Genomic DNA, 14707 nt, shown 5'->3' on the forward strand with positions numbered 1-14707 from the left:
GGGGGCCTCAAAATAAGTTGGTGCCTCGTAGCTTCAATTCTCTAAGCCCAGTCACTGGAATAACACATTTTTACACAAGTGATGAAAAGTAAATTAATTATTATTAATATTGTGGTAATAATCATTGATTATATGTATGCGAGTTATCGCGTTGTATTAAATATTAATAATCAAAGCTTACCGTTGAGACCAATTACAACACAAATCGAACATATCACACATTTCGCGCTTTTTATTTTAAAGTTATAAATTTATATTGTCCAACAAAAATGTCACAGAGCTTGCAATATTTTTTATAGTTCAACCGATGTATCCCCGAAACGACTGATTGCATTGCAAGTTTAAATATTCATGTATCCTATGTATCTAGAAATTTCAAATGAGTGAATGCTTAATAATTAAACCCGAGCAATATGATTAAAATGACACGAGGAATAGAAAATGTTAATGCGGATGTATATTAATAGGTAACATACAGAAAATTTATCTACAGGAAAAAGATACTTAAAAACTCGGTCACCATAGATACTTAAATGAACAAATTGTGGTATAAGGTATAATTTCTGCTAAGTATATATTATATTATATATAACTACGGATTTTGTTTAGAACGCATGGTATTGTTAACCAGGCTTGTTGGAGACTTGTTAGAATAACAATATACGCACCCGAAATCATCTATCATATTTTATTTAAAAATCTTTATACGTCGCTAAGCAGATGCAATAGCAATGAGCTGGACATATTGCTCAGCGAAAGACAATCACTAGACAAATGTAGTACCCAATGAGCACTAAACGCCCTATAACCAGCTGGATAGACGAACTCATAAAATTTGGTGGATGTACGTGGCATCGAAGAATTAAAGACCGAGAAGAGTGGAGGGAGCTAGAAAAGGCTTTCATCCAGCAGTCGATTATGATTGTTATGATGATAAAAAATAAAATTGATTTTAGTGATTTTTATAGAAAAATCACAAAAGGCTCCGTCTAGAAGAAGAATCAACCTATTTCATTGTTACCACTTAATAAAAGTAAAATCGCCAGGGAAAATTAATAAAACCATTAATATCAATAAACATTATCCGTTACTCATAATTTATCACATAATTATATTAACAAAAAGCATTTGATCATATTACAATAATTCTTTATGTGAAATTATGTTATATTTATATGGATGGAATATTAAAATACTAAATACCATATAGTATTCAGAATATTTATCACAAAGTAAACAAAAAACAATTTTTAAAAAAAACAATACTTATAACAAACGTAATTATAATTTATTTATTGATAGCACAATCGTTCATCTTCTAAAGAGATAATTGTATTTTTTTAATATTACCATAAAATATATTTATAAACTTAGTTTAAAGCAATAAGCATTATGTAAAACATAATATGTATCAGATATATTATTATATATATTATTATACAAGTGTGATATATATGCAAGGTTATCGAATATAAACTATTCCTCTCCTACTGAGATCGGAAACTCAAAATGTAATGGATTAGCCCATTTTCAACTCCCATAGTTTCACAATAAATTAAGGTAATACACATGATGCTATCTAGATTCTAGATAATAAATCACAGGCAAAATGGTTGCTGTATAATATTTAACACTGCACGTAAAATAATAATGTATTCAGAATAATAATTATTCATTAATATTATAATTATTTAATGTGTTAAAATTACTGAAGTTTATAATTATTTTAATACAAGTATCATAATGGTAAAATATACTCACTATATTATTTAATGAACATTTAGAAATATTTATGTGAGAACCGCCATATTGTATTTTTTTATGTTTAATCAAATGGTATTTATTACGTAGTTATTAAATTTTAACATAAATAATATGTTACCCCATTGTTCTATAAATTATTATTATTTTCTGTTTATATTGTAATAAAACCATAAATACGTTTAACGTACGAAATCACTTGATTTAAGGTCCAATATAGAAATATTGGCCGTTATCATAATTTTATTGTAAGAACACAATGATTCAAAATAATTATTTAAAATATTATCACTTCATAAAAACAAATCATCCGCAAACACTGATAAATAAATATTTTTTTATTCGTGAATTCTCCGTTCATAAAAAATGCACTATGGGTTCATTGAAAATGATAAAATGCACGAGAGAGCAAAAATATTATTTATAATTATGACACTTTTTTATTATCACTAAGTTACAAATTATATCACCATTATTTACAAATATATTTTAATTAAGATTTTTTATTTATTTTATTTTTTATTAGTCAACTAAATATACAATTTAATTTATTATATAATCACAGGTCAATTATATTAGTTGGGTGAAATAAAATAACTGCTGAACAGATTTTGTTAATCACATACGGAATTACAGTTTTAAATTAAATTAATTTAATTATTATTGATAATTAAAAATAAGCATACGGTTCGATTTATTTAACTGATTAAACTTTAATTAGGGAATTTGATTCCATAATTCCTTTGTGTACTTGCGTTTGGAATGGACCGGTATAAACACTTGTTGTATCGTTCAAATTTTTCACTAAAATTTATTTTCTGATAAAATTAAAATATTTTTAAACTAGCACAAATAATTTTATTTTTAATTCTTCTAGTCATTTAAAATATAAACATTTGAAATAACGTCAATCACTTCACTGAAAAGACAAAAGATCACACAGTATTTTAAATATTATATAAAATAATAACGATATAAAACATTAAAATAAAATGGTGTGAAATAAATATTTACCCGCTTAAATCTAGAAGCTCCATTTGCTCCATGGATTGAGAAAGCATTTTCAGATAATACAGCCCTTCCGAATGCGTTGAAGTAATCGACAGCTATGCACGCTCCAGTAAGGGATGTCTGCCTTATATAGGGGCGGCTGTAATGTAATCGATAGAGAGCCGTCTATATGCAAGTGCCTAGAAAGCCTGCCCGACCGGGTCAAGTTCGATGCAACTGAGTGAGGGTGGGATACAACTACGCGGAATCTCCTGTTGGTTGCTAGGGACTGGCAGGGCGCATTATAAAGAGAGATGCGTTAGCAACGAGCACCCTGCCGTGACAAGGTTAGCGCCGCTCCGCGACCGGGGAAAGTAAACTAAACTTACCGTGACAGCTTTTGCTGGAATAAACTTGACTTTTTCCAGGCGACGGAAATTATTATTATGGCAATGAATATTGAGTAGTTTCTCAGTTAGTTTAATAACTTTTTTATTAACTTTGACATTGCATTTGAAATAGGTTAATGATATTGCAAATTACTTCTACTTTTAATATTATTTTATCATTAGCTCTTTCTTACAATTGCATTGTTTATTTAATATTAAAAAGCAATTATTATTTATATAAATTCTACGAGATATAAAAAAATATTAAAATACCTTAGTAGTATCTTCTGTTCCCAATAGTATTTTCTGTTTTGTCATTAGTTTGTATTGCATAAAGCTTTGTTATTTCATACAAGGTAAGGATCAACAAAAAAGAGCCAGTATTTTGTCTATTACTATTGGTCGTGTTTTATGAAAGCTTAATGATATAAACTGTTTACCTGTACATTTTGAATGCATTTTTGAATAATGATCTATTTGAATCAATGATAACAAAGTCCTGTACGGCCACATGGGACTTTGTTGCTTTTGATTTCAATAATCTCATTTAACCGCCATGAATATTATTATTTATTTTTTTATTAATGATTATAGGTGAGGTCTTTAGATTACAACCATTATCAGCTTCGGGATAAAGGACTATTATTGTGTATCTTGGTTATTTCTAGAAAGTGATATCATATATCTTTAATTTTCATCCTACTTTCGCATATTGGACATATTATAAATAACTGTGTTACCTATGCATAAAGTTTACGACTTTCCCTTATTAAATATTTATCTACAATTAAAAAAAAATACAGAAACCTTCAACATCGTATTTTCAAACAAGTTCAGAATTTTTTAAAAAGTCAGATTTGATAAGGGTTATGTTAGGTTTGTAGGTTAAGGTATCTCTACTGTTTTATTTTATCAAACTCCAATTTAAAAGTACCTTTTAGCAATAATAGTATATTTTGCCAATGTCGTTTTTTTATTCACCTGTTGGTCGATGCCATTTTGAGGGGTGATCCGTGATCCCAGATAATATTACCGTCTAAAATATTTATAGACATCGAGGCTCAAATTGAACGTAGGTGTGTAATTATCGATTGATATGATATGATTGTATTTTTGGTAAATATTTATTGTTGTCAAGGTAACACACTGAGGTATATATTAAATCATTTTCTATACAAATTTAAGCTAATATATTATGAAGTAGTTAAAATCGGATAGCCCAGAATAATCGAGCGGCTTTTGCGTCGTAATAATAATATCGCGGGGTCTCAGATTCGAATTCAGGGTCTAGAACAGTGGTCTCCAAACTCAATAAGGATGTGAGCTACTTACAGAAATTGAAATTGTGTGGTGAGCTACTTATACTATATTCCTTCTTTATAATTTTATATCATCGTCCTTTATGGTACCACACATAATAATATTATTTTACTTAAAATAAATTAGGAAATCGGAATTCTAATAAAACATAAAATGCGTAGTTTATAAACAAAATAATAATTTAAAAACATCTTGAAATAAGTGTGGGTAAAAGTGAAGATAATTAGTGAAAAGAATGGCATTCTCTTTCCTCCACAATTTTTTCAATTTTCGGTGAGTACCTTGTCACTCCCATCTGTTTGGCGATCACTGGTCTAGAAAATACACAACTGTACATGATAGGTTGAGCAACTGGCTAATATCCATGTCTTGTAATGATAAAAATCTGTTAATACAAACCTCTACATTGTGGAGGCCCATATGATCCTATTAGGGTCGGACATGATCAAAGGAAGAAAATCGGATTGCCTTATGATTTTGTCTTGATTATGTGACGTTTTTGTGAGATATTTAAAGTTTATACGCACAGAATTGTTGGATAAATAAACTTAAAACATAAGTTATTTTTTTATATTAAAACTTTAACAGAAAAGGATAAAAATTTGATGTAGTAAATTATACTTTATTCAAAATGTTGCATTATTCTAGCACGTAGTTTGTTTTTTGCAAGTAGATTTAGTACCAAAATAGTGTTTGCAATGGATTTAATTTTAAATATTTTGCGGTCAAAATGAATGCACTCCACCTGTCGATATCCCGGGCTTAATTACGTTTTTTTATAATACGAGGTGAAGGTTAAATTCATGAAACGATAAAAAGTTTCCTTTGGTATATTTCCGTATCCCTTTATGCACACAGAAATAAAAGTTAATTTGGCTTTACCTCGTACAGCAACTATACCGAAAATATAAATTCAACTCTTTTCATACAGTAATTGAGTTGGTACAATGAGGAATTATTATAGTCGGGTTTTTCGTATTTATACAGGGTAGTTCGAGAGGATTATGAAATATTTTAGAAGGTGGTAGTATAGTGGATTTTTTTTAAATATCAAATTTCGGTATGATCACAATATGGAAGCTCGATTTAATGTAAATAGAAAGAATTTAATATTACATATATTTTTTTAATAATTGAAAATCCTTCAATCTATGAATTTATCAAATCATTTCTGTACGCTAGACAAAACTTAACGGCCCACGTGCGCCACTTAGGTCAAAATGGACCTTTTATGTGTATTTTTAGAGCATAAGCGTGGACATTCCTTAAGCGTTATAGATAATCTATTTATATAATTTTGAAGCCTTATTATCCTTTTTATTTATTTTAAACATTTGATGACTGGATTAAGTATTTATATTACCTACATAAAATAGTATTATTTTAAACCTCTCGATCTAATGTTTTAGAATATAGTCATATTTCAGTACATCCATGTGCAGTGGTGTTAAGATTTTTAGATATATTAATTTCTAAACGCATTTGTAAAACCATTAGTAAAATTAATGTTAACATTATATAGTGAAGTATTTACGATGACAATTATATTTATAATCTCTGTGTCTAATCTTTAGAATTATCTTCAAATGTGTTTATAGTGCGCATTTTTTAAATAATAAGATGCTTAATTCTTGTCAAATTTGGGATCACAGAGATTATAAATATAATTTTATTTATATAATGTAGTATATAATGTAAACATTAATTTTACTAATGGTTTTATAAATGCGTTTAAAAAATAATAATTGATTTTGGGCCCTTAATAATTGTGATAATTGTAATAATAATTGTGGGCCCTTAATAAACTAGATTTTAATAATAAACATGACCACAAAATATTTAATGTAATAATAGGATGGGATCCTTTAACGAATTCATAATATTTTATAACGTTTTTTTTTATTGTAATTTTATATTAGATTGTACCTTAATAAAAAATATTTTTCTTTTTTAAGTTTTTAGATACGTATGTATTAATTAAAACACTATAAAATGTAAATTTTCAAAAACATGTCTAAAATTACAAGCATCATATTTTTAGGTACCTACTAGGTGCCTCTGGTAGGTGGAGTATTCGCAATAATAAACACAAGCAAGCAGTAGGCCATATTTTTATCTTTTCCTAATACATTTTGGTAACAATGAAACAACTGTATATCCACATCTAGTGCCATCAAAAAGTATCAATAATTTCTTACGATGGCGATAATATAAATATATACATATATATATATATATATATATTAAATAAATCCCTCACGGAAAAGGAACATTATACCAATACTTGCGAATGTCGATACACCAGATACTCCAATACATTTTTAATTGAGATAGGCCATACCATTATCTCTTAAATTATGCACCATTTATTCCTCCCAAATCATCCTGTAGTTATCTCCTGTTACTCTTTTAGCAGTGTGAAATAAATCATTAGCGAGCATAATTTTGACTCTCATTTTGACTTGTTATAAACTCGACATGTCAAAAATAATTCCAGAGAATATCATTAATAATAAATAATTTAAATGTTTTTTTTATATCAACGTAGATAAAATTTTGATGATGCCCGATGATGATTATATAATAGTGATAGCATAGTGAGAGACAGTGGCGAAGGGTGACTTTTAGAAAGAGGTAGGCTGTGGAAATCAAAGAAAAAGAGCACACTTGTCAGGTATACTCACGGGAAAAAAGACGATAATACGATATTACTACTGATGAATAGGTACACACTAATGTCAACGTCACACTAAATCGATGAAATTTCAATAGCTCACTGACGATATAAAATTGAGCAATGAATATAAATTATGTAGTTTCCTATATCTACACCTAACATACGCCTAAAAATATATCATCGGTAAATATAGCGGTATCAACAGCCCAATATCACAAACAAAAAATAATACATATGTTCTATGACTGAATTAAAAGATAAAAAATAATAATCACGAGACAAAATTATTAATTATTATTAAAAAATATTCTATCTTTATATGGCGTGATTGAACAAATAGAAATATTTTTTTTTATTTATCGCACTATTAATTATTATTTAAATAAAGCTCCAAAGCGACAGTCCTCGACACTAAATATATAAGCTTTGCCTTTTCAGCTTAGAGATTCGTATGGATAAAACCAGACAGCCCTGATGCCCTTGAGACGCAGTTCATACAATAAGCTCGGTGAATTCATCTCGAGTGAATCGATATTTTAATATTCTTCGCTAGAGGCGCTGTTTTGTCACTTATTAATTATTTATTCTACATTATTCTGACGATAGAAGGCTCTCATTTATATTTTGCTTTTAAATATTAATTATTACACTGACGATATATTCAATTGGCACATATTTTTATTAAGTATTTAAATTTAAATACTTTCTATCTATTTTTCTTAGAAGGTAGGCTTCAAATAATCGCCTACTATGGAGCCTTCGCCACTGGTGAGAGAATGGTACACGGTACACCGATACATTTTTTTACATTCTCTAGAATAAAGGGGAGGGGGTAAGGATTAAGTTATTTTTGGTGTGTGGTCACCAGGGAAGGTAATAGAATTTAAAATACCTAACGAGTGTTGAGTAACAGGCAACCGATCTCGAATGTGGAAAAATGTGCAATAAACTTCAACACGTGTCAAGAATACATCATGCTAAGCTTGTGCTTCGTCTGACAACTGCTCTCAATTTATGCAGTGACTCTTATTCAATATCGGTGTATTTAAAGGTTGTAACACACACAATTGCACGTCTATAATCTGTGCTTCATTTTCGTAGGACACTCACTGTTATTTCCAGTTTTAGGCGATTGTAGTATAAAAAAACTTCTTTAGGCGCGGCCCTAGTAAACAAATGTTAGAGAATATGATTGAAACTCACTAAAAATAATTACAAGATAAACAGAACTTTTTATATAACACGTTTTTAATTTTTCTGTTGAATCATATAAACTTGACAATTCTATCAAATCATTTTTTTGCTATTTTGCAACAAACAAACAAATATAGAATACTGAAAAGTCATTTTGATTTCCATAGTAACGCACGTATATATTAATAATTTAGTTGCCAGGACCACCCACTTAGCAACCAATAATAGTGGATTGGATTACAGATTTCTCCCGAAATAACTTTTCTTACAAAGATGCCTAAAAGTATTAAAAGAATGCATTGGCATCGTGTTCTGATATATTCTTAAAGTATCAAATGTCTAACTAGTCGGTAAGTTAGTTAAAGATCGATTGCAAGATTTGTACTGGATAATCAACCACCGGACAAAATATAGACGGATATGCAAAATTGTTAAGTTTTTAAAATAAGTAGTATATTATAGTAGTGTAACTTGGGCACGGCCCGAAGAAACTGTTTTTTTTTTTTTTAATACCTAGGTACTATTATCTACTTTTAGCTCGCGTATGCATTTTAATATTATTTTATCAATCGGCAAGTCTTTGTTAGCCACAATTCTACTGCACTGCATAAGCATTTATTCGGGTTCAATATTCAACCTCGATTAGTAATTCAAAACAAAAAATTGAATTTACATTTTTTTTAAACTGGATAACGAAACATCGATGTGGATATACTGGAATCATTCCTCAGTGGCACCATCGACGATTCACAATTGTATTGGTATCGTATGCTACAATGTCTGTTTTAATGCTAGCAAACAATGCAATGATACAACTGCGAATTGTTCTTGTCATGCATATGGTGCCATTCGAGAGGGGGTCTTGATATTTCACGTGTATTTTAAATATTTTGGGTGTATTTCCTGACTAATAAAAAATAACTATTTATCGAATATGGCAAATGGACTCACGTTACTTGGCTACCACAAAAAGGTGTCGCGATCGGTTCTTCATAATATGATGCTGACAACTCAATAAGTTAAGTGGATTTATTTAAAAATAGAAAATATCTCTAAAAATTCACGGAATCTCCTTAATTTTACCTTGCGGAAAACGGAAATTCATTTAGGAAACACTACTGTAGAAGATCACACTGTCCTTAACCATAGTGACAGGTATAGGAACCCGTTTCAGGATATGATGGCCAAGGTGCCACTGTAGAAAGACTTCAGTACTCTCTTTGGAAATAATATTAAACGGCTGGATATCAATATTACATAGTATCTATCGAATAAATCGTCTCTGTTCTGGCAGAACACACTAACTGGAGAATACTAGTTTTGAGTAATTTGACTCTGAAGTTGTTAAAATGTTTGAAATGGTCTATCATGTGAGTTTATTAAGTAATCGTAAAAAGGATGACTTTAAAATAAAGGCTGTTTATTTATTAAGAAGGTTTTCAGACGGTAAAGTTTGAAATAAGGAACATTTTGGTATAACTAACTCAATATGTCATTTTTTCGAATTAGTGTCATCTGCCAGAACAGTGACGAAATAGAATTGAAAATATATAGTTGACAATCACAGAATAAATAAAAATCTGTAGATATAATATCACAAGTATCAAATATAGTATTATATTAAAATATATTAGTTTTCTTTAGTGTGACATACTTATATACCTATTTCAGGTCAATAAGATAATATTTACGTATAAAATGCTACATATTATACCCAGCGCAATATCAAAATATTTAGACACTCTTGTATTAGAACATATTATTAAATTTAATGTTCGTAAATGTTCGGGTAGAAATATGAGGAAAAACTACTGACATAAATTTAGAATATTTTATATACGATGTTTATTTTTTGTTCATGAACTGATGTATCGAAGACTGGACTGGGTAATACGGTTATTAAAAAAATCACACTTGTGCGTTGACCTTACTAACGTAAATTGTAAAATTCTTGAAACACGCACTCTGCGACCAATAAGCATGAAAAAAAACAACGAGGTGAGAGGCAGGGCGTGTGGGGAATTTGGTGCCGACAAATAATAAGCGAATTGCCACAGGTAGGTTGTACAGGTGAGAGGGTAAGTCAGAGTATTGTAGGAGGGCAACGAAAAAAATGGATACAAAACAGCTGGGCGATGGAGGGGAGAGGCTCAGTTTCTTCACAACAAAACTTGGCAACAGGCAGGCGACTATTTACTCCTTTTTGACTTGAAAAATAATTGACGTGAATACTTAGTATTGCAAAAGAAAATTTTACATTATTTTTCTACAATGTACACATCGTGCAACTTTTATAATTTTTGTAACTCATTTCAAACTATTTTTTATTACAACGTTTTTCTTAGCTTGTATTCTTATTTGTCCGGTTCAAATCTTGCGATCGATTTTTAACTAACTTCCCGGGTAGCTAGACATTTGAAACTTTTAGAATATATCAGAACACTATGCTAATACATTTTATTAATACTTTTAGCCATCTTTAAGTAGAATTGAATTCATTTTTAGTTAATTCTGTTTTGTATGAAAAGTGATATCGACACCATTATTGGTTGCTAGGGGTCTGGGGTCCTAGCAACTAAACTATTAATATATACGTGCGTTACTATGGAAATCAATATGATATGTCAAGTACATTTTTTTTGATCGTTTAAGCTAGTCAAGTCAAGTTTATATGGTTCAACAGAAAATTTAAAAACGTTGTATATAAAAAGTTCTTTTTATCTTGTGAAAAACAAAGAAAATAATATATTTACGAGCTTATTTTTTCGTCTAAAATATCGATGTTATCAATATTGATGTCAACAATTCTATGAACTTTGTATGACTAATTATACTTATATTTAAATATAATAAATGACTGTTATACTAATTGCATTAGTTTTCAGAAGACTTCAGTTACAAACCAATAATACAGAAATTTGCATTCATTCGAGTTTCTTTCAAAAAGTCCTGCTGTATATTGGGAATGTAGCCAAATAGCTGAGCAATTTTGTCAACATAATGTGTCATGCGCGTCTCTACAAAAATTCAATTCATATGGGCTTTAATGAAAAAAATGTAGCCATATGTTTCGGTTAACGTGAGCATGCCGATCTGTTTGGCTTAGAGCCAGAAACATGACCGTGCCCAAGAAACAACAAAAGAAATTCGCATATTATTGTATTGTTAGTATTTATAAATACAAAAGTTGTTTTTAACTTAGCGTCGTAGTAGAATGGCCAGTGCAATATGAAAGTAAGGTTGATTATCAATTATCACTTATCGTTATAGATTTTTAACCACCACATATTATTCCTCCTTCTTTACTCGACGCTTCGGGACCATTCTCAAGAGTTGAAGAGAAAGGGATAGTGGCATCTGCAATCAGCCCGAAACATTAAGGAAAGAAAAAGGAATAACACACGGTGATAACGTAGTCACCTGCTATTTATAATGAAATGCTAGAATTATCGCAAGCATTGTACTACGTAAATTCTGTTTTTGAATAGAAAAGGAAATTCCGCACTATAATTTACTAAAATTAATTCAGAAAAAGATTTTTCATTTTAAATTAAAAAAAAAAAAAAAATTAGGCTAGTGACACTAATTTAAAATATTCTTATCCCACTGTGTTCCTCAAAACTAATTCTAGAACAAGCACGAACTTTCCCACAGAAGCACTATTTTTTTTACAAATGATTTGCATTCAATTTAATAATTGCTATATTAACCCCTTTTTAGATTTACTCTGCAAATAATAAGGTATTTTTACATCATCTGGGATTATGTAACTGAATATTTCATTAAATTTTGAATTTGATACTCATTAAAACTTTACTTTTTTGCGGTTTAGTGCACTTGCATCGGCCTTTTAATATTTTACATTAACTATGCAATAATTTGGACGTACTTTACGTCTTAATTTTATTATTTCTTGTATAAGCTATATTCAGTTATATTATTGTAAAATATTAGAATAATTGTAATGTGCAGAAAATGTAAAAAAATGGTACGTATGATATATAAATAAGATGTTCGTTGAATAACTATTAATATAAATGTAATAAATAAAAATGTTTTATTTTACGATTTTACAAAATACTCATTTCCTACGAACTGTAACAGTGTTAATATGCATATTATTTTAAATCATCCCATTTAAGACAGAAAATATAATATTTAACACATTTCATAAATACATAGGTAATTAAATAACATACATAATTCTGAAAACACTCATGAGAAAATATAGCCAATAGAAAAAATCTTTTTCGAAAAAAGTAAGACACCCGGCTGGAGTTGAACCAGCGTCTCTTAGATTTCGCGCCCTGTGCATTACCACTATGCTACGACTGCCATTCTTAATTGCGTTTATTATTAATAATTAATTAATTAATAAGCGTAATTAAATTTTAACTATTGGTCTTATATTAATATGATAATGACTTATATTAATAATGGGCAGGTATTAACCTGCCCATAAGCGATCTCCCAGGTATTAATAAGGCCAATAGTTAAAATTTGTCGCAATTAAGCATGGCAGTCGTAGCATAGTGGTAATGCACAGGGCGCGAAACCCAAAAGACGCTAGTTCGATTCCATCCGGGTGTCTTACTTTTGTCCAAAAAGATTTTTTCTACTGGCTATATTATTTTCTCATGAGTGTTTTCAGAATTATGTATGTTCAATAATTTGAATATTACATTCTTAAATCATGAATCAGAATAAAAGGAATAGTTAATTAAAAACATAATTATAATATGTTTGCTTTGCTTGGGAAAGTGTTTTTCATTTACGGGTCTACGACTCAGTAAGTATTAGACCACGATGGTTTCTTTTCAAACTAATATTTATTGTATACCTAATAAAATTCCATAAGAAATTTGGAAAATAATACTCAAGTGAGTTATTTTTTTGATTACGTTTTAATTCCATGATTAAATATTAAATAGTGTGCCATTGATATTATATAATATAAAGCTAGGTGTAACTTTTAATACACTTAATCGAGCATTTCTTTACTGCAATCCTGAGTAAATATAACAGGACTGGAGATGTTTGGCTTTAATCATATTAAATGTTCAAACATTACATTTCTTGTCTACAACAAAATGTACTGAGAACTATTGGTTGCAATCCATTTAGATGATGAACGATAGGAGCGGTACCTATATAAAACTAAATTATTTCTAAATGTGATGAATAATATTTTAATCTTTTGGCTACGTTTTAATTGAAATATATGCTTTACTTATTTGATAGCAATGGCGAGGGGTGGAGGTAGGCTGTTAAGATTCAACATAGATAGTACAAAATAAACTTAGTCAGTCATTCTTATTTGTTTTCATTGAACTAAGAATAAAACTTGCAGATGGTGCTGGTTAGTTTTTAGAATTAAATGAAATTTTGGGTTTACTTATTGTTTTTTGAAAACTAACGCACCTACACTGTCTACACATTATAGTCTTAGTTTAATGAATACAAAAACGTTTTTTATTTATATAGAATCTTAACGGCCTACCTCCTTCCTTCCCCACTGGCGACAATATAATTATTATAATAGCATGTAAAACGGTACTGGGATAGCTGTACGCCAGGACAAGTGGGCGCCGCACTGTCGAATGAAATAAATATACGTTTGTTAAGATTTGATACATAAAGTAGATGAAGCAGTTTAATAAGTTTCTATCCAATACTTAGTAGTTTTATTTGATTTTGTTCTTATGTTTTTTTATTATTGCGGATTGAAAATTATTATACTTGACCATTCTCGTCGGAACTTAAACATATGCACAATTAAATCATTATTCAATTTATGTATGCAACGATGGCCAAGCAGCTTATGCGTCGGTTTATAGCGTCGTTAGTCCTAGGTTCAAATCCTGGGTCTGGAAAATACAAATATTGTTTTTAAATTTGTGCTTGAGTCATTTCTAATAAAAACAAAATTCTGTTAATACAAACCTCCACTCTGTGAAGGCCCATAATATGATCTTATTAGGAACGGACATGGTTTAAAAAAAATATTATATAACATTTTAAAAGTACCTATAATTCACGAATGTATATTTATTTTCAAATTTCATTCGATTGCGTAGCGCCTAATTGTCCCAGCACTGAATTGTCCTAAATCATGTCAAACAACGTCTTTCATATATCTAACCGAAGGATATGTTCGAGATTCGAGCATCCTGGAGAAGAAGGTGACGTCGATGGAAATATATCGTACAAGTGTGCATCTTCCATGAACCAATGTCATCGAGAAAATACTATATTAAGAATCATCGATGGGACCAGATCGTCGTGAAATTGCTCCAGATATATGGAGATTGTTGTCAATGTTTGCAATTTAAGTGATTCTTATCAATGAGGTAAAATAGTGGGAAAAATCCACTGT

General features: G+C 29.7%; 1 protein-coding gene across 2 annotated transcripts in view; it reads right to left on the reverse strand.

The window, feature by feature from the left end:
- Sh (Potassium voltage-gated channel protein Shaker) overlaps window positions 1-326 on the reverse strand; it is a 113787-nt gene extending 113461 nt beyond the window's left edge. For both annotated transcript variants that reach the window (XM_085940258.1, XM_085940254.1), the window contains exon 1: window positions 182-326. In XM_085940258.1, the coding sequence (XP_085796384.1) occupies window positions 182-222 (41 nt within the window). In that variant the 5' untranslated portion in view covers window positions 223-326. The remainder of the gene's footprint in view (window positions 1-181) is intronic.
- Window positions 327-14707: the final 14381 nt, after the last annotated feature.

Source organism: Rhyacophila brunnea, unplaced genomic scaffold (assembly GCF_057557595.1).
Source record: "Rhyacophila brunnea isolate RB1 unplaced genomic scaffold, BYU_Rbru_1.0 scaffold_1, whole genome shotgun sequence".
NCBI lineage: Eukaryota > Metazoa > Arthropoda > Insecta > Trichoptera > Rhyacophilidae > Rhyacophila > Rhyacophila brunnea.